At 44.4% G+C, this 20,625-nt stretch overlaps 1 protein-coding gene and 1 pseudogene across 2 annotated transcripts in view; both read right to left on the bottom strand.

Annotated features, from left to right (window-relative positions):
- The window catches only part of LOC126278373 (cadherin-23-like), a 520,639-nt gene that overhangs the window by 281,727 nt on the left and 218,287 nt on the right, over positions 1-20,625 (bottom strand). For both annotated transcript variants that reach the window (XM_049978447.1, XM_049978446.1), the window contains exons 6-7: positions 5,453-5,587; positions 1,352-1,468 (exon numbers count right to left, since the gene is read on the bottom strand). In XM_049978447.1, coding sequence (XP_049834404.1) covers positions 1,352-1,468; positions 5,453-5,587 — 252 coding nt within the window. The remainder of the gene's footprint in view (positions 1-1,351; positions 1,469-5,452; positions 5,588-20,625) is intronic.
- Positions 3,053-3,170, bottom strand: LOC126279279 (5S ribosomal RNA; annotated as a pseudogene).

Below are 20,625 nucleotides of genomic sequence, written 5' to 3'. Positions count from 1 at the left end.
AAGTTAAGTCCCATAGTGCTCAGAGCATTTGGACCATTTTTTCTACCCATCTAATCTTCAGCATTCTTGTATAGCACCACATTTCGAAAGCTTCCATTCTCTTCTTGTCCAAACTATTTACCGTCCAGTTTCACTCCATACATTTACTTTCAGAAACGACTTCCTGACACTTAATTCTATACTCGATGTTAACAAATTTCTCTTTTTCAGAAACGCTTTCCTTGCCATTGCCAGTCTACATTTTATATCCTCTCTACTTCGACCTTCGTCAGGTATTTCGTTCCTCAAATAGAAAAATTCATCTTCTACCTTGTCTCTTTTCCTAATTTAATTCCCTCAGCAACACCCGATTTAATTCGACTACATTCCATTACCCTCGTTTTGCTTTAGTTGATGCTCATCTTATATCCTCCTTTGAAGCCACTCTCCATTCCGTTCAACTGCTCTTCCAAGTCCTTTGCTGTCTCTAACAGAATTACAATGTCATCTGCGAACCTCAAAGTTTTTATTTCTTCTCCATGGATTTTAATACCTACTCCGAATTTTTCTTTTGTTTCCTTTACTGCTTGCTCAATATACAGACTGAGTAACATCAGAGAGAGGCTACAACCCTGTCTGACTCCCTTCCCAACTACTGCTTCCCTTTCATGCCCCTCGACTCTTATAACTGCCATCTGGTTTCTGTACAAATTGTAAATATCCTTTCACTCCCTGTATTTTACCCCTGTCGCCTTCAGAATTTGAAAGAGAGTATTCCAGTAAACATTATGCTACTTCACGATAACGCCGGCCCTTATCCTGCTAGGATAACAAAAACACAGCATAGGAGTTGGGTAGTCATTCTGCACCCACATTAGTCACCTGGTCTTGCACCCTCAGATTTTCACCTTTTCCGCACTCAATCGAAGAACCTTCAAGGAACTTACTTTTACGGATGAATTTGCGCACCGAACATGGCTCGTCGAGTTATTCGTCTCAAAACCACGTGTTTTATACAGTTTCCGAATGGAAAAGTTACACAAGCGTTGGCAGACTGTTGTAAATAGTGAAGGAGAATATATTATTGATGACTTAAGTCTCTGTTATGTGTAACTGTTGTGTTATTAAATCTATGGAAAAACCCTACGAACTTATGCACTAACCTTATTCTTACACGTCAAAACTTCACATCGTGATAATTATATTATTCAATTCCATTATTCAATTTGACACTGAGAGCGGCTCCCCATTTCGAGAACGATGTGTGAAAGTAAACAGTGTCTAATTGGTCGCGATGAAAATAGGATCATGTGAGCGCGAATAGATCAGGTGGAAAGATACAGCTAATTACTAAATCTAATGATTTACTTACTTGAGGGTCTTTCTCATTGATGCTCATAGACGGCAGAAAACTATCCCACACTGGCGGTGTATCAGGGAGGTCGATAACGTCCACAACATACGACATCGTCGTTTCATTGACTCCATCCTGGAAAAAAAACAATGACCAGCTCAGCTTTCTTACGGAAGAGACTCTCTAGTCTACTGAACGCAAACGCTGCAGTTAACTGCATTCTTCCACAAATGCCATCGTTCTTACTTTATGTAAAGGAGACTGAGTTGTATGGCAACAAACACCATTCCTGCGTTATTGTCAACTAAATATTTACGACCTAACTTCACTGTAAAAGTCGGACAAGAGTGATGTATGGAAGTAAACGACATCAGTTACATGTAATTTAGGCAGACACTATGTCGAGAACCTGAGATATATTATTCGTAAAAAAATAACTTAAAATACACTATCTCATCAAAAGTACCCAGAACCCAATTAGTGAACATTATTATGGTGTAGGTCCACCCTTCGCTTTGGGATGACTTGGGAAGTGTTGGGGACAATTATTTCAGTGACGCTTTAGAATTTCAGTGGAAGAATGGAAGCCCATAACATCTCATGAACTGAAACCAGGGAAGGTAGCGGTGGTCTCGATTTATCTGTTTAGCTACTCAGACAGAATCCGATGATTAGTCCACTTTCGAAGTCACTGGCGTCTGCTGACCGCAACCACACTTCTACTGACCACTCAGTACTACCGCCTCCTCTCATTCTGGCGGGGGACACGTGAGGACAGTTTCTACTTCTCCAATATTTTGGAGAGGCACAGTGATGTCAGGGTGGCTTCAGGGTGTGGTGAGTCATCGGGTATGACTCCAGGTCGCAGCTGGTAATGGTACAGGACAGTACGTCATGGGCACGGGATGTATTGCCTCTCGTTCAACACTATCATGGTGCTATTTTCCAGCAGAACAACGCTCGCCCACACGTGGCACGTCTCTCTACAGAACTCTTACTGACAGGCTCTGTGCATGCATACAGGTCAGAGGAGGTGTGAAGTCATGCCAGTTAGTGGTATCATACTGCGAAGTTCCTTGTAAACTTATTTCGAAGTTGTAGTCACTGAAATAGCATCAAACACGCTCTCAACACTTGAAGTTTCATTTCCTTTCCTCCTTCCCTTCTGCGTGCTCATTTTTTGTGTCAAGCAGTGTATATGCTTCGTCGGAAATTTCTTTTCTGCGTTTCTCCAGCATAAACTGTAGGTATCCGTACACCTGGACACAAGTGATGTGGAAGGAGCTCTTCCTGGGAATATTCCCTCACACTGTTTTTCTATGTATGCCACAACAAACAGAGGATTTAATAATAGCACACGGGCGAGGGGCGAGTCGAACTATTCTACGTTTGGTAAAATTTGCGCACAGTTGTGTAATACTGACCGTTCGTCTTTTATCATACACCTGATTTATGCAAAAGTTCATGTTTGGCATACGCATTCTTACCGGTGTCGCAATTTATGCAGACAGCAGCAGCAGCACTCCGTCTTCAGGCCACAAGTGGCCCATCGGGACCATCCGATCGCCTTGTCATCCTCTGCTGAAGATGCGGATAGAAGGGGCGTGTGGTGAGCCCACCGCTCCCGGTCATTATGATGGTTTTCTTTGGACGGAGCCGCTACTATTCAATCGAGTAGCTCCTCAGGTGGCATCACGAGGCTGAGTGCACCCCGAAAAATGGCAACAGCGCATGGCGGCCCGGATGGTCACCCACCCAAGTGCCGGCCACGCCCGACGGCGCTTTACTTCGGTGATCTGACGGGAACCGGTGTGTCCACTGCAGCAAGGCTGTTACCTAATTTGTGCAAAAGCTGCCCGCATATTTATTATCTTTGGTCACACAGTATTATGGCTCAAAGCCCTCTTTGCCATGTGCAAACCAGATTCAAAGAAATCCTCTGCATTGTTTGCTCTGTAAGCAGTATCATATAACTCCACTATCAGCTCTTTCCCTCCGACAACTCGTTCGTGAACAATATTCCAATGTGCATTTCTAGCCGATTTCAGTACAATTGTGTTAACCGCTTGCAAATGGTTAATCTTACTGTTGCTAGACTCTTTCCATCTCCTGAAAATACGACACTGAAGACCTCAGATGTTAAGTCCCATAGTGCTTAGAGACATTTTTTAAAATACGAGAGTTGAATGAAAAGTAATGCTTCCACCTTCGTTAGTTGGGTTTGGATAGGAATATTTTAATAAATCAAACACAGAAATGATCCTTAGAATGTGATCTTTAATTACCAATATTTACTTTTCTACATAATCATATCTAACTGGATACATTTCAGCCAACGATGAACAAGTTTCCTGAACCCATCACGGAAGAAGTCAACACTCTATTTCCGTAACCACAGTCTCACAGTTCTCTCGACGTCTTCATCAGAAGCATGCTAATGTCTCCGCTGATCGTCTTTCATTATCGGAAAAAGATGGAAGTTAGACGGTGCTAAATCTGCACTGTATGGAGGACGCCGTACGTTGGTGAGATTCAGTCCCTGGAGTTCTGCTGTGGTGGCACGTGAAGAGTGTGGCTGGCATTATCATACTGCAGGAAAACATTTCCGTTTTCCTTTCGGACCCTTGTTAGCCGTCATTTCAGAGTTCGCAGCGTTGCGATGTATCGCTCTGAATCAACATGGATAACACCATCTGCGTCCCAGAACACTGTGGCCATGATTTTTCCAGCCGAGGGCTGCGTCTTGAACTTCTTTTTCTGGGGCGAGTCTTTGTGTCGATATTCCATAGGCTGACGTTTCGTCTCCGGGTCGTAATGGTGTACCCACGTTTTGTCTCCGGTCACAACTGAATGGAGAAAGTTGTCGCCCTCATTCTCCTAACTGCGAGAGGAGTTCCTAGGAAATTTCAAGTCTGTGCGCTTTCATTTCAGGAGTCAGCATCCGGGGTACCCATCGTGCACAGATCTTCCGATAGCCAAGCATGGCAATAATGTGACCCACACGTCCTTGTGAAATGCCGATTGTGCTTGCAGTTTCTCTCTGAGTGACACGACGATCGTCCTGAATCAATCTCTCAACATTTTGCTTGTGAGACTCGGTGGTTGCTGTCACAGGGCGTCCCACTCTTTGTTTGTCACGCAGGTCAGATATTCCCACCTCAACATATTTAAACGTACTCGTCCAACGATACACAGTACCCACATCAACGCGATCACCATAAACTGCTTTCATTCTCTGATGAATCTCCTTTGAGGTGACACCTTCTCCTGTCAAGAATTCAATGACTGCACGTTGCTTAATTCGCATTGACCGACCTTTGCGCAAGGTTCCATACTTCACACTGTAACAACACAACCGTTCCATGCTAAGGCTTCCCACCAGCTGGAGCTGTAGAGAAGAGGCTACGGAACAAGCCAGTAGCTGATGCATACCAAAGCTTCCGGCTGTTTAAGAGCTACGAAGGTGGGGGCATTACTTTTCAGTCTAAGTGAAATAGTTCTACAGAGGCAAGAACTACAATGTAAGTGTGGTGTGGATTGGGGAGGGGGGGGGGACATTTTATTTTCTTGGGAGGGATGCGGGTGGAGGAAGCGAACCACAATTTCCTAGGAAATAGAACTGTAAGTGTAATTTGTGCATATTTTGCTTCCAGTGTTTCCAGCAGACAATATTCAACTACGTGCTACTACTTTCTGTTTCCGCATTTTGGTAAGTTTTACACTGACGGGTAATATGGGAAAAAGTTTCATAATTGAAGGTACAATGATACTGAAAGCTTTTTGAACGCTAAAGCATCTGGTAATTTCAATTGCGACCAGAACTGACGCTAACGGCTAAATAGTTTTGAATTTTCATGAGAACTCTCCATGGATCAATTTACTACTCTCTTTCAATATCCACCGCATTTGATTTTCTTCAAAGCGATAATGAAACGATATATATATATATATATATATATATATATATATATATATATATATATATATATATATATATATATATTGTGTGTGCGCGCGCGACGCGAGTTAGGTGTGCAATTTTCTTTCCCTAGGGGAAGGTTTGGGAGTTTGTCCATCCTAACCGAACAATGGTTACACTCTTATCTATTGGGTACTTACGTTTGCTCGTATGTTGAGAACATGTACTGCATACTCCTCGTAGTCCAAGCCTTCCACAAGATACAATACGTAACCCTGTTCAGTTTTCCCATTTTTCGGACTTCCCTCTACTCTCACTTCGAATGCCGCAGCGGTCTGGAAAATAAATAATTTGCAAAGTAAAAGTCAATAATGGAGTGCTACACGATGTTGTCATCATGTCTGTAATCAGCATCGCTAGACCTCTACAAGGAAAATGCGGTGTGGCCCATAACAGGGGATATTTTGTGACAACTGACCATAAATACAGCAACAGTTTTTGATGTGGCTTAGGAACAGTCATACAATAAGTGTTAAATGAACACAAATCCATTTGACTGAGTTGGTCTTTATTTAAGTACGACCCAGGTTTAGGCCTTTATGCCATTTTCAACTGACACAGTTTATGTCATTATGTCCTGAAATATGTTTTGATAACATAAACTCAGTCACTTGACAATTACATAAAAGGTCGAAACCTGGGTCGTACTTAAATAAAGAACAATGCAGTCAAATGGCGGTGTGTTCATTTAAAAATAAATATAGCATTGTCAGAACTGCTGTGTATTTTGGAATTAAAAGCTTATAACACAGTAGTTATGGCTTATTAATTAATTTTATAAAATACTAATATACAATTTGATTTCATCAACTGATGACATTAAAAAATGAAAACAGCTGAAACCATTAAGCTATCATCACAACTTAAAACATCGTTATGAATAAGTGCATTTAAAAAAAAAAGATACAAAAAATTGTGATTCACTGCCATGGAAAAGTCAGTATTTCAATTTTAAAAATGATATACTGTAACTAAGAAAGCATGTTTGTTTAGTTGGGCGTTCGTAGAAATAATTCCATAGGGTGGCCAAACTTTAGAAATTCCCAAATGAGTTGGTCAGTTTCATGACATAATAACTAAAACTCGTAGATGAGACAAGAAATCCAGAGAGCTTATGGTTATCCACTCAGTATTTGAATAAGAGCACTGTACTCCAGACTCCATGGGTGAGGGGCAAGCGCCACCCTCCCGTCCCAACTCCTCCTCACCGTTCCTTGTGGACGCCTATACTTGCTTAGCAAATCCAAGTGAACAGAAGCAGTGTAACAAACAAGCAAATTATCTTATAGTTACTTCGAATACAACACTTGCCTGATCAGTCAGCCTTAAAATGAATGTCTGAAACAATCGTATCGACTATTTTGCGCCTACACTTAATGCCAAGGAAGTTACTTGCAATATCTTTAGAAAAAGACGCCCATGGCAGTCGCCTGACGTTGCCGTTACGGTACGAGTCACTAAGCTGTCAGACGCTCTGAGTCCTGAGACATACTGTGTGTTTCCCGCAGTATCTCCATAACGAAAATGTTGCCTAAAAATCATCAAACAGCATCAAGAGCTCATGAACACCAATCGCCTTTACGACGGCTTCAGCTCTTGTGGGGACGCTTTCAGCGAAGTCGTTGAGTGTGTGATAGTAGGTTTCTTTTCCGGCGAATATGCTGCTTGAAAGTGTCTCAAGCTTGCAGCCGGGTTTATTGATCGTTGTAGAACGTATTATCGACGGCGCACAAAGAGGGCACACGTCTGAGACAACAGTGAGTACCAGCTTGCGAAACACTTGACGTAGTTTTGAGTCCGATGGTTGGAAAATGTGAACGCCACATCAAGAACTCGCCTCAGTTTGTGAAAAGTCTACGGAACTCAGACTGACAACCCCAGACCTCATAGTCAGGTCCGACGTAATGTCACTTTTTACCATAGTTCCACTCAAGGAGTCGCTGGAACTTACTGAAAAGAAATTTGGACCCTCATTCACCAAACTTTCCAATTTTTCCCTCACGTTAAGATACTTTTTTTAACGGACATTACTATAAACAGATTGGTGGTTTATCTGTTGGTATCCTCCGTCAACTGTGGGGGCCAATATGTACACGAAGACTTTGAGGATAAGGCCCTAGAGTCAACACCATTGAACCGACAGAGATGTAGAAGATACATTAGTCATTTGACCTTGCAACACCTGAAATCTATTCACAACCAAATTCAGTTTACCACGGAGATGGATCAAACCAGTAAGCTGGTGCGGAAAAAGCCGGACAAAACAAAGGGACACCGCATTTAATGGGCGAAAACGCACGCGGAACAGTACCTTCACGCCTATAGCTGTCATCAGCCGTTAGAAAGGGAAGGACTGCTGAACACACTGGTCCACAGATCTGGTGTAACTTCCGAAGAAACCCTATAACCGGAACTGCACCACCTCAGGGACGTGTTCCATAAAAACGGCTGCAGCGAATTCTACGTGCCTTCAAGCAAAAGACCAACCGATGAAGACCAACCGAAAAAGATTGCCTATTTTCCATACGCGGACAACGTATCTGAAAACATCGGTAGATTTTTATGACGAAACAGTGTCAAATGTGTGTGCCAACCGCCAGCAAAAACCGATTCGCTTTTAGAGACTATAAAAAGGGACCTGGCACTGCGAAATCTGGAATGCCGAACATGGTAATGGTTCAAATGCCTCTAAGCACTATGGGACTTGAATGAGATTTTCACTCTGCAGCAAAGTGTGTACTGATATGAAACTTCCTGGCAGATTAAAACTGTGTGCCGGACCGAGACTCAAAATCGGCACCTTTGCCTTTCGCGGGCAAGTGCTCTACCAACTGAGCTACCCAAGCACGACTCACGGCCCGTCCTCACAGCTTCACTTCTGCCAGTAGCTCGCCTCCTACCTTCCAAACTTTACGGAAGCTCTCCTGCGAACCTGCAGAACTAGCATTCCTGAAAGAAAAGATGTTGTGGAGATATGGCTTATCCACAATCTGGGGGATGTTTCCAGAATGAGATTTTCGCTCTGTAGCGGAGTGTGCACTGTTATGAAACTTCCTAGCAGATTAAAACTGTGTGCAGGACCGAGACTCGAACTCGGGACCTTTTCCTTTCGCGGGCTAGTGCTCTACCAACTGAGCTACCCAAGCATGACTCACGCCCCGTCCTCACAGCGAGGGGACGAGGTACTGGCAGAAGTGAAGCTGTGAGGACGGGGCGTGAGTTGTGCTTGGGTAGCTCAGTTGGTAGAGCACTTGCCCGCGAAAGGCAAAGGCCCTGAGTTCGAGTCTCGGTCCGGCACACGGTTTTAATCTGCCAGGAAGTTTCACTATGGGACTTAACATCTGAGGTCATCAGTTCCCTAGACTTAGAACTACTTAAACCTAACTACCCTAAGGACATCACACACATCCATGTCCGAGGCAGGATCCGAACCTGCGACAGTAGCAGCAGCGCGGTTCCGAAGTGAAGCGCCTAGAACCGCTCGGTCACAGCGGCCGGCTGAACTTGGAGTGTATTACATACCATGCGAGTGGGGGAATGCACATGTCGGGCAAACCATTCGCACAACTGAAGAAAGCTGCACGGAACACAAACGGCACACCGACCTCCAGGAACCTACACTACCGACCAGATAGCGAAATACGAAGATACAAAATTTCTGCGCAACCCAGCTCATTATTGGGACTGCGTATACAAGTAGGCTGTCAAAATCCTGCTACATGAGAACTTCATCAACAAGACAGTGGATTTCAGCTTAGTCAAGCGTGAGCTCCAGCACTGAAAATTCTCTAGAGGAAACGGAATCGGAAGACCGAGCACGAGACCGAGCGCAGACTTAGGACCACCATTCGACTCCCGAGCGTGTACTACGCCCACCACCGGAGCTGGTGCATCGTGCAGTCCAAATGGCTCTGAGCACTATGGGACTCAACTGCTGTGGTCATTAGTCCCCTAGAACTTAGAACTACTTAAACCTAACTAACCTAAGGACATTACACACATCCATGCCCGAGGCAGGATTCGAACCTGCGACCGTAGCAGTCACACGGTTCCGGAGTACAGTCCATACACGAGGTCAGTAGAGGGGGGTAACGACTGGTATATAAATCGCACCCACTGGTCGAGAATGTCAGTCAGCAGGAGTAACCTGATGATGATGGCACCTTAAGCCGTTGAAAATTCATTCTACAATTATCAATCAGTCCGACTGTATGGCCGAGAGACTTCCAGGCAGGCATCTGAATGTTTGTGGAATGACAGCCCATTCTTCTTCAAGAGCCAAAACCAAAAAAGGATGTGATGTTGGACGCTGGGTTCTGGAGCGAAGTCGACATTATAACCCATCCCAGAGGTGTTCCATTTGGTTCAGGTTGGGACTCTGCACAGGCTAATCTACACTCATGCTCATAAATTAAGGATAATGCTGATACATGGCTAAATAACGGTCTGGTGCCGGTTTGCGGGTTTAAATCTCCTCGGGGTATGGCCATACGGTGCATTAGATCTGCGGTCGTCGCACAGTGGCGTTGGTAGCACATTCACAGAGGTTTATTGGTGCATGTCAGAGTACAGTGCAGCGAGTAAGTGTGCACACGTTTTCAGACGTGCTAATGGTGACTCTGTGTTGAAAATGACTCAAAGAACAAATATTGATGACGTTATGAGGGGTAGAATACTAGGGCGACTTGAGGATGGTCAAACAATGCAGGTCGTAGCACGGGCCCTCCATGTGCCACAAGTTGTGATCTCACGATTATGGCAACGATTCCAGTAGACAGGAAACGTGTCCAGGTGCTAGAGTACGGGACGTCCACAGTGTGCAACACCACAAGAAGACCGATATCTCACGATCAGTGCCCGCAGAGGGCCATTGAGTACTGCAGGTAGCCTTGCTCTGGACCTTATCGCAGTCACTGGAGTAGTTGTCTCCAGACACACAATCTAGACGACTGAACAGATATGATTTATTGGCCCGGAGATCTGCTAGGTGCATTCCACTGACCCCTGGTCACAGCACAGCCCGTAAAGCCTGGTGTCAAGAACACAGCTCATGGTCATTGGAACAGTGGTCCCAGGTTATGTTCACGGACGAGTCCAGGTATAGTCTGAACAGTGATTCTCTCCTGGTTTTTCGTCTGGTGTGAACCAGGAACCAGATACGTACCCCTTAATGTCCTTGAAAGGGACTTGTAAGGAGCTCGTGGTTTGATGGTGTGAGGTGGGATTATGATTGGTGCACATACACTGCGGCACGTCTTTGACAGAGGAACTGTAACAGGTCAGGTGTATCGGGACATCATTTTGCACCAGTATGTCCGCCTTTTTAGGGGTGCAGTGGGTCCCAACCTTCCTCCTGATCGATGATAACGCACAGCCCCACCGAGTTGCCATTGTGGAGGAGTACCTTGAAGCAGAACATACCAGGCGAATGGAGTGTGGGCTGCCTATTCTCCAGAGCTAAACCCATCGAGCACATTTGGGATGCTCTCGGTCGACGTAGCACTGCACGTCTTCAAATCCCTTCAGGAGCTCCGACAGGCACTGGTGAAAAATGGGAGGCTATACCCCAGTAGCTGCTCGACCACCTGATCCAGAGTATGCAAACGCGTTGTGCGGCCTGTGTATGTGTGCGTGATGTTAATAACCCATATTGATGTCGGGGTACATTCGCAGGAAACAGTGGAGTTTTGTAGCACACGTACGGTTTTCTCAACTTATCAGCAATACCGTAGACGTGTGTCGTGTGTGTTCCCTATGTGTCTAAGCAATTAGCGCCAGTTTTGTGTAGTGCCAAGTTGTGTGACACCACATTCTGCAGTTATCCTTAATTCATGAGCATGAGTGTATTTCAGGTGTGTTATTGTCTACAGACCATTGCGACATAGACTGATGTTATATGATAGAGTGAACTGTCATGCTGGCACGACCAATCATCGCCTCCAAACTGTTATTCTACTGTACCAGTACACAAAGTTGTAAAATAGGTTCATATTCTTGCGCATTTAGCGTTTTCTTGTGCACAGTAAGGTAACCACACCCTAACCACGAAAAACCAACCTATATCGTATAACCACCTCCTCAGCACTGTACTCTTCCCACTAGCTATACACCTGATGGCAGGTAACATTCCCCAGGCATTTCCTAAAGCCAAACCATTCCATAGGCCTGCATCATTCTAAATCACTCGATTCAGTTACTTATTGTGCAGTTGGGCGTCTCAAGCCTCACTTAGCATTAACGACAAAAACGTGTGGCTTACGTAAAGTTGCCTAAACATTCTTTTATCTCTCTACGCGCAGTCACTGTGCTACCTAGAGTTCCTGGTGGCGCTTTGCAACTCACTAGCGATTTCTTCGACTGATTTCGTGCGATTTTATGCAACCACCCTCCAATGGTCGACGCTCCCTATCCGTCAGTACATGAGGTTCGACTTGTTCTGGTTTAGCTGTTGTAACCCTTTCGCGTTTCCGTTGCATAATCACTTCACCAACGGGCGATTTGGACAGCTTTAAAAGGGCCGAAATGTCCCTCGCGGATTTACTGCTCAGATGAGATCAAGTGACTAGTCCACGATCGAAGACGCTGAACTCTCCTGAGCGACCTATTGTACCGTTTTGCTTCTCTACTGACAACTCGACAGCCCCGCCACATTTTATAACGGCGGGTACGCCTCTAGCAACGTCTAGTGGTGAATTCCGCTTTACGGGAGGGGGGGGGGGGGGGGGTGTCCGGATAGATTTGATCACGCAAAGTACGAGTACGTTCTGATTTGGATTAAGGTCAGGTTCTGATTCATTTTTTGAGCATTATATGTATGTAGAATGTTGGGACGAAAAGGTTTTTTAATCCGTGCGTTACAAACGTTTCTACAGCCCATTGTTTGAAGCAGTGTCACGGCCGTCGTGAGTCGCTCTCAGCGACAGGCGGCTGGATCAGGTAGAAAACTTGTCGTGGCGTGACGCGCGTTCGATTCGAGTTAGAGGAAGGATTGATATACGGTCCTGGAATTATAGACTAAACCTAAGTAACGAAAACGCTTTTTCGGGCGAAAGTTTGGTCAAAATCGTTCAAAATTTCTGGTCTGCCATATTAGATTAGCGATTCTGAATTTTGAAAACCTAACTTCAGATTTGTGTTCAGCGACATAAAAAATATATAATAACATGTAATTTTTATGCAAATTGAACTAATAGTACATCCAAAATTTTCCCCTAACTATAAACAGGCTTTTCTCGAGAAACGGTTTTTCAAAACTGTGTGCAGATCTTAAGCACGTCATGAACGATGTGATGTCCTGAGTCATGACTAATGTTCAGATTTGAAGCTATTTCATACACCGTTACATGGCGATTTTCCATCACAATAGATTCAATTGGTGCAATAGACTGGTGTCACAATGCGGTGTGCCGACATGAGCGCTGAGTGGCTGTCACAGACATCCCGCCATTTCCTAACTTTCTGCTCCGCTCGTTCTCTTGCTGCAGTCATAAACATCCATCAAAATCCTGAACCTCTTTCGTTTATGGATTTCAATGTGTTTCGTACCTTCACTGCTCAGAAAAACATACTGCAAAACGCTGCTGGTGCGTATCTCAAGCAAGGCAGCCATTTTGAACTGATGTGGCCGCTTTCCGCTCGTCTGTAGTGTGCTGCCGCCTGTAGAGCATTCCTAACATCATTGGTAATAGTACTGCCAATCTACTGAGCAATGGCACGAAACATCAGTTTTTAAGCACACTTTTAAAGTTTTCACTTGACTCCCACACACATCATTGTACGTAGTGAGAAAGCGTTATGGAAGAAGTGGCACGCATTGTTAACGACTGATGAAGTAGTGTGCGTGAGTATCTCGTTTATTACGTTTTGGGCCATTAAACATATTCTTGTCTGCTAGTTGAAGTAGGCAGAGATCGGAAAAAGCAGACCATTGAAATATATTCGATTTCTTTCGGTATAGCTTCTCCCATTAGTACCTCACTGACATGCTTCTTAGTTTCACTTATAGTAAATAGACTGTCGTTAAATTTAAACGTGACTCAGTACATTCACTACATTACCTCTCAAAGAACGGCAGAATATAAAACTAAAACCTACCGAAATAAGGAATACAAGAAGTAGATAGTGTTGTTTTTCGCATTTCAGGCACATTGTCTACAAGCTGAGTCGTAAGCTCGACACCATCGACTTAATAAAATGCACTACAGATGAATGGAAAAACTGGTAGATGCAGACCTCGGGGAGGATCAGTTTGGATTCCGTCGAAATGTTGGAACACGTGAGGCAATACTGACCTTACGAGTTATCTTAGAAGCTAGATTAAGAAAAGGCAAACCTACGTTCCTAGCATTTGTAGACTTAGAGAAAGCTTTTGACAATGTTGACTGGAATACTCTCTTTCAAATTCTGAAGGTGGCAGGGTAAAATACGGGAGTGAAAGGCTATTTACAATTTGTACAGAAACCAGATGGCAGTCATAAGAGTCGAGGGGCATGAAAGGAAAGCAGTGGTTGGGAAAGGAGTGAGACAGGGTTGTAGCCTCTCCCCGATGTTATTCAATCTGTATATTGAGCAAGCAGTAAAGGAAACAAAAGAAAAATTTGGAGTAGGTATTAAAATTCATGGAGACGAAGTAAAAACTTTGAGGTTCGCCGATGACATTGTAATTCTGTCAGAGACGGCAAAGGACTTGGAAGAGCAGTTGAACGGAATGGACAGTGTCTTGAAAGGAGGATATAAGATGAACATCAACAAAAGCAAAACGAGGATAATGGAATGTAGTCCAATTAAATCGGGTGACGCTGAGGGAATTAGATTAGGAAATGAGACACTTAAAGTAGTAAAGGAGTTTTGCTATTTAGGAAGTAAAATAACTGATGATGGTCGAAGTAGAGAGGATATAAAATGTAGACTGGCAATGGCAAGGAAAGCGTTTCTGAAGAAGAGAAATTTGTTAACATCGAATATAGATTTAAGTGTCAGGAAGTCATTTCTGAAAGTATTTGTTTGGAGTGTAGCCATGTATGGAAGTGAAACATGGACGATAACTAGTTTGGACAAGAAGAGAATAGAAGCTTTCGAAATGTGGTGCTACAGAAGAATACTGAAGATAAGGTGGATAGATCACGTAACTAATGAGGAGGTATTGAATAGGATTGGGGAGAAGAGAAGTTTGTGGCACAACTTGACTAGAAGAAGGGATCGGTTGGTAGGACATGTTTTGAGGCATCAAGGGATCACAAATTTAGCATTGGAGGGCAGTGTGGAGGGTAAAAATCGTAGAGGGAGACCGAGAGATGAGTACACTAAGCAGATTCAGAAGGATGTAGGTTGCAGTAGGTACTGGGAGATGAAGAAGCTTGCACAGGATAGAGTAGCATGGAGAGCTGCATCAAACCAGTCTCGGGACTGAAGACCACAACAACAACAACTGTAGCTGTATGGTCATCTGCTGATAAACAAGAGGCACAATGCGTAAACTCGAGTCCAATGCTCCTCATGTTTCTCCCATAATTTTCAGTTTTGTTTCACTGCAGCATTCTACTATCCCTACACACTCCACCGCTCCCCTATCCCAGACAATGGAATCTGCCCCGATATTTACCTATCCTTTCAAGTATAACTCCATCCCCCCTTTCGCCACCTCACCGGGGCTCTCCCCTTTCCTCTTCTCTCCTCATCTTTCGCTTCCTCTTTCTCCCGCTCCCTCTCTTTGCCTTTTCCACTTCGTATTATGGCCTTACACAGACCCCAAGTACCACTCCCTCCATGTCTTGCCAACATCCGTTTCAGCACCTTCTCCATTGATATTATCCGTCAGGTCTATATTTACAACCGCAACTTCCTACGCTGCTAAACACTAAACTTCCCCCCCCCCCCCCCAACCTCCTACACTGCTTAAAAACCAAACTCCCCCACCCTCAACAAACGTATACAGTGGCGTGCTGAAAACTAATGCTTCCGAATTTTTTATCTGGAAACTCATAAAAAGACTGTTAAATAAAATAAATTTTATAAACTTTCTACATTTTTATTCTTGATTTCTAAATATTTATTTCTCGACACAGTTACCGTGGCGACGAACGAGAGACCTGTTTATTGATACCGTCACTGTAGAATGTTTAATTTGTTGACGGGGCTACAACATCACCTCACGTTGCACCGCTACATCATTATAAAAGTGACGCCCTCGAAGGCGTTCTTTAAGTTCTGGAAACAGATGAAAGTCAGGTACGCCCAAGGGGTCTGCTTGTTGCAGAGCCGCGCGTGATTTGCCGAGCGGTCTGAGGCGCTGTAGTCATGAACTCTTGGGCTGGTCCCGGCGGAAGTTCGAGTCCTCCCTCGGGCATGGGTGTGTGTGTTTGTCTTTAGGATACTTTAGGTTAAGTAGTGTTTAAGCTTAGGGACTGATGACCTTAGCAATTAAGTCCCATAAGATTCTACAAACTTTTGAAAAGCCGGCATATGTGGCCGAGCGGTTCTAGGCACTTCAGTCTGGAACCGCGAGACCGCTATGGTCGCCGGTTCGAATCCTGCCTAGGGCATGGATATGTGTGATGTCCTTAGGTTAGTTAGGTTTAAGTAGTTCTAAGTTCCAGGGGACTGATGACCTCAGATGTTGAGTCCAATAGTACTCAGAGCCATTTGTACCATTCGAACTGTTGCAGATGCCGCAGTGCTCGTATGTGGGCTGACATTGTCATGCTGAGGTAAATGGTGCTCCATGTATTCTCGGTTTGCTGCGATTAGAAACTCGATTGTATCATGCTGTTCCTTTCGTATCGACATAGTTAAGTTACACACCGCCTTGTTACACGCTACAGTTCGGAGCCCTCTAACGGAATGGGGTTGTAACTTACGCAGGCGAAACGCGAAGCAAACCGAGTATTATGCATGACTTGTAACACTTCACGGCCTTGCCGCAGTGGTAACATCGGTTCACGTCTGATCACCGAAGTTAAGCGTTATCGGGCTGGGCTAGCACTTGGATGGGTGACCATCCGGTCTGCAGAGCGCTATTGGCACGCGGAGTGCACTCAGCCCTTGTGAGGCAAACTGAGGAGCTACTTGATTGAGAAGTAGCGGCTCCGGTCTCGGAAACTGATATACGGCCGGGAGAGCGGTGTGCTGACCACATTCCCCTCCATATCCGCATCACCTAACGCCTATTGCCTGAGGATGACACGGCGGCCGGTCGGTACTGCTGGGCTTTCATGGCTTGTTCGGAAGGAGTTTAGTTTTTTAACACCTCATCCGATATTGAGAACAGATGATTGGGCTCGTTGTTTCAGTATGTAAATACTGGACTACTGACCTAAGGATCTAGGGTATAATCCCACGTTGATGCCACAGTTCTTATTTATTTATTTTACATTCATGGCTTTTCTGAAATGTGACAAGGATTTTATAATATGAAAAACTGCGAGTTGCACTATGGTCTGGAGGGTGTTGAGGGGGGTACGTCTGTTGTAAGGTTAGGTTAGCATCCCTGTTAGTCGTATTTGGTGATTATTCAAACATGGTATGCACGAGTCTTTTGTAAACAGTCTGCTCTGGAGAGTTCCTCTTTAACAGTTGTTGAAGCATGCTGCTTTACAAACCTGGAATTAGGTTCTTTGTCAATTTATGTCTCCCATTTCTTCGAAGGCAGCACCGTCTAATCTCAAAATGTGTTTTCATTTTAATTACACTTACCCGCAATGCCATGCAGATTTTGAATGTCTATTTTGTCTTTTTACCTTCACCTGTCAGGATTTTTATTTCCTTTATAAATATTAAACGAAGAAAATCACACTGTATATTTGTAATAATATTTATATTATACACTGGGGGGGGGGGGGGGGAAATCACAGTACCAAGATGGTGTTGAGTGACATAAACGAAAGTTGGAAGGCGTGTTTCTATGTCTGCAAGATGATATCTATTTCGCGCCAGTCGCATAAGAGCTGCGCTAGTAGCGGCTCCAAGAGGAAGCAAATCAGATTTGCTTTACATACAAAGGTGCTCCGGTCGCGAGCGTTAGTTACCTTTGATATTGGACGTGGTGAGTTGAAGTTAGTCAACAATGCATTTAAGGTGGCAAAGACGCCATTACTAACACGTTACCGAGTTTGAATGAGGTCGTGTAATGGAGCTACAGAAGCTAGATGTTCCGTCTTCTATGTTGCAGAGGGACTTGGCAAGAATGTAGCCACTGTACATGATCGCTGGTAGCAGTGGTCACATCCAGACGGCCTCGTGTCACTACCTAGAGGGAAGACCTTCGTGTTCGTCCTACGGCCCTGGCGCGTCGCACTGCATCTGTAGCAGCAATCTGAGCAGAAATTGGCACCACAGTGACACAACAAACTGTTACTAATCTGTAAGTTCAAGGACAGCTTCGAGCCAGAAGCCTTACCAAGTACATTCCACTGACCCCAAATCACCACCGTTGTCGACTTCATAGTGTTGAGGTGTCATGCGAGAGCTCATTGGAGGGCAGGGTGCAGGTCTGTTGTGTTTTCCTATGAAACCTGGTTCTGCCTGTGTGCCAGTGATGGCCGTGTGTTAGTTACAAGGTCGGTCGAGAACCTGCAACCAGCTTGTCTGCGTGCTAGATACACTGAACCTACATGTGGAGTCACGTTCTGGGGTGGGGTTTCATGTGGCCGTAGGAGCATTCTCGTGGTTATACTAGACACCCTGACTGTAAGTTTCTACGTCAGTGATTCGACCTGTTGGGGTGCCACTGATGGACAGCATTCCAGCGGGTGTTTTCCAACAGGATAACACTAGCCCACATACCGCTGTTGTAATCCAACATGCTCTGCAGAGTGTTGACATGTTGCCTTGGCCTGCTCGATCACCAGATTTGACTCCAATCAAACACTTATGAGACATCAACGCACGACAACTCCAGCGTCATCCATAAACAGAATTAAACCCTGTGTTAGCCGACTGCGTGGAGCAGGCATGATACTCTCACAAACTGACAACCTGCACCTGTACAAAGCACTGCATGCACGACTGTATGCTTGCATTCAACATTCTGGCTGTAAAGCCGATTTTTAGTGTACAGGCATTTCACATTTGCAATGACTTATCTCGCGCTTACGTTAACCTCTGATCTTGCAATGATAATGAAATATGTTGCCTAGACAAATGTATTCCCGAATTTTCATCACTCTATTTTAATACACTTGTTGTAGCTGGGATTCGCAGACATAATTTTTTTTTTAAGGACATCATCTTTACGCCAATGGCTGTTGCAATGGCGCTCCACACACAGTAAAATAATATCTGTAATCCGTTTACGCGCCAAAACGGTTATTAGTAGCATGCAAACGGCAGTCTGCAGCTGAGGCCTAATGCATGTGTGACTAGTCATGGGTTAGTGAACATGTGCATTTACATATTATGTTGTTTCACGATGTCTGAATTCGTGTGCTTGCACTGTGTAACAACGACACGAATGTATTTAACAGCACTGACAACGACATACAAATGTGTCAGCCTCCATTACGTTGACATGGCTTAAAACCATAATATGAAAGTAACATGGCTACATATTTAATATGTTTTGAATAATCGGCATAACGTCGAGATACATTATGAATCTGTAAAATAATTTTTTTAAATATTCTGTATTTTTCAGCGGCAATTAATGGTGTAAGGCCGAAATTGCAATAGTGCAATAAAAACATGTAACAGTCACTGGAATAAAGACGATGTATCCAGAAAAGCCCGTATAGGACCTGCAACGTGCGGGCGTGCATTATCCTGCTGAAATGTAGGGTTTAGCAGGGATCGAATGAAGGGTAGAGACACGGGTCGTAACACATCTGAAAAGTAACGTTCACTGTTCAAAGTGCCGTCAATGCGAACAAGAGGTGACCGAGACGTGTAACCAATGGCACCCCATACCATCACCCCGGTTGATACGCCAGTATGGCGATGACGAATACACGCTTCCAGGTTCGTCGTTTACAGCATCGCAGGCTCTCCTGCCTGTGATGCAGCGTCAAGAGTAACCGCAGCCATGGTCTCCGAGCCGATTGTCCACGCTGCTGCATACGTCGTCGAACTATTCGTGCAGATGGTTGCTATCATGCAAATGTTCCCATGTGTAGACTCAGGGATCGAGACGTGGCAGCACGATCCGTTAGAGCCATGCGGATACGATGCCTGTCATCTTGACTGTTGGTGATACGAAGCCGTTGGGATCCAGCACGGCGTTCCGTATTACCCTCCTGAACCCACCCATTCCATATTCAGCCAACAGTCATTGGATCTCGACCAACGCGGGCATCAATGTCGCGTTACGATAAACCGCAATCGCGATAGGCTACAATCCGACCTTTACCAACGTCGGAAACGTGATGGTACCCATTTCTCCTCCTTACACGGGGCATCACAACAACGTTTCACCAGGCAATGCCGGTCAACTGCTGTTTGTGTATGAGAAATCGGTTGGAGACTCTCCTCATGTCAGCACGTTGTAGGTGTCGCCACCGGCGCTAACCTTGTGTGCTCTGAAAAGCTAGTCATTTACATATCACAGCATCTTTTTCCTGTCGGTTAAATTTCGCGTTTGTACAACGTCATCTTCGTGGTGTAGCAATTTTAATGGACAATAGTGTAAGTCCTTCTGCATCTGCTTAGTGTGTTCATCTCTTGGTCTTCCTCCACGGTTTTTACCCTTCACGCTGCCCTCCAATACTAAATTGGTGATCCCTTGATGCCTCAGAACATGTCCTACCAACCCATCCCTTCTTCTAGTCGTGCCACAAATTTCTCTTCTGCCCAATTCAGTTCAGTACCTCCTCATTAGTTATGTGATTTACCCACCTAATTTTCAGCATTGTTCTATAGCACCACATTTCGAAAATTTCCACTCTCTTCTTGTCCAAACTATTTATTGTCCATGTTTCACTTCCATGCATAGCTAAACTTCATACAATTACTTTCAGGAAAGACTTCCTGACACTTAAATCTATATTCGATGTTAACAATTTTCTCTTCTTCATAAACGCTTTCCTTGCCATTGCCTGTCTACATTTTATATTTTCTCTACTTCGACCATCATCAGTTATTTTTTTCCCCAAATAGCAAAATTCATCTACTACTTACATTTCATAATCCTATTTCGACTACATTCCAATTTCCTCGTTTTGCTTTTGTTGATGTTCATCTTATATCCTCCTTTCAAGACACTCTCCATTCCATTCAACCGATTTTCCAGGTCCTCATTTGTCTCTGACAGAATTACAATGTCATCTGCGAACCTCAAAGTTTTTATTTCTTCTCCATGGATTTTAATTCCTACTCGAAATTTTTC

The sequence above is a fragment of the Schistocerca gregaria genome, chromosome 6 (assembly GCF_023897955.1).
Source record: "Schistocerca gregaria isolate iqSchGreg1 chromosome 6, iqSchGreg1.2, whole genome shotgun sequence".
NCBI lineage: Eukaryota > Metazoa > Arthropoda > Insecta > Orthoptera > Acrididae > Schistocerca > Schistocerca gregaria.
The sequence above is the reverse complement of the archived record's forward strand: the minus strand, read 5'-3'. Positions and strand labels throughout refer to the sequence as shown.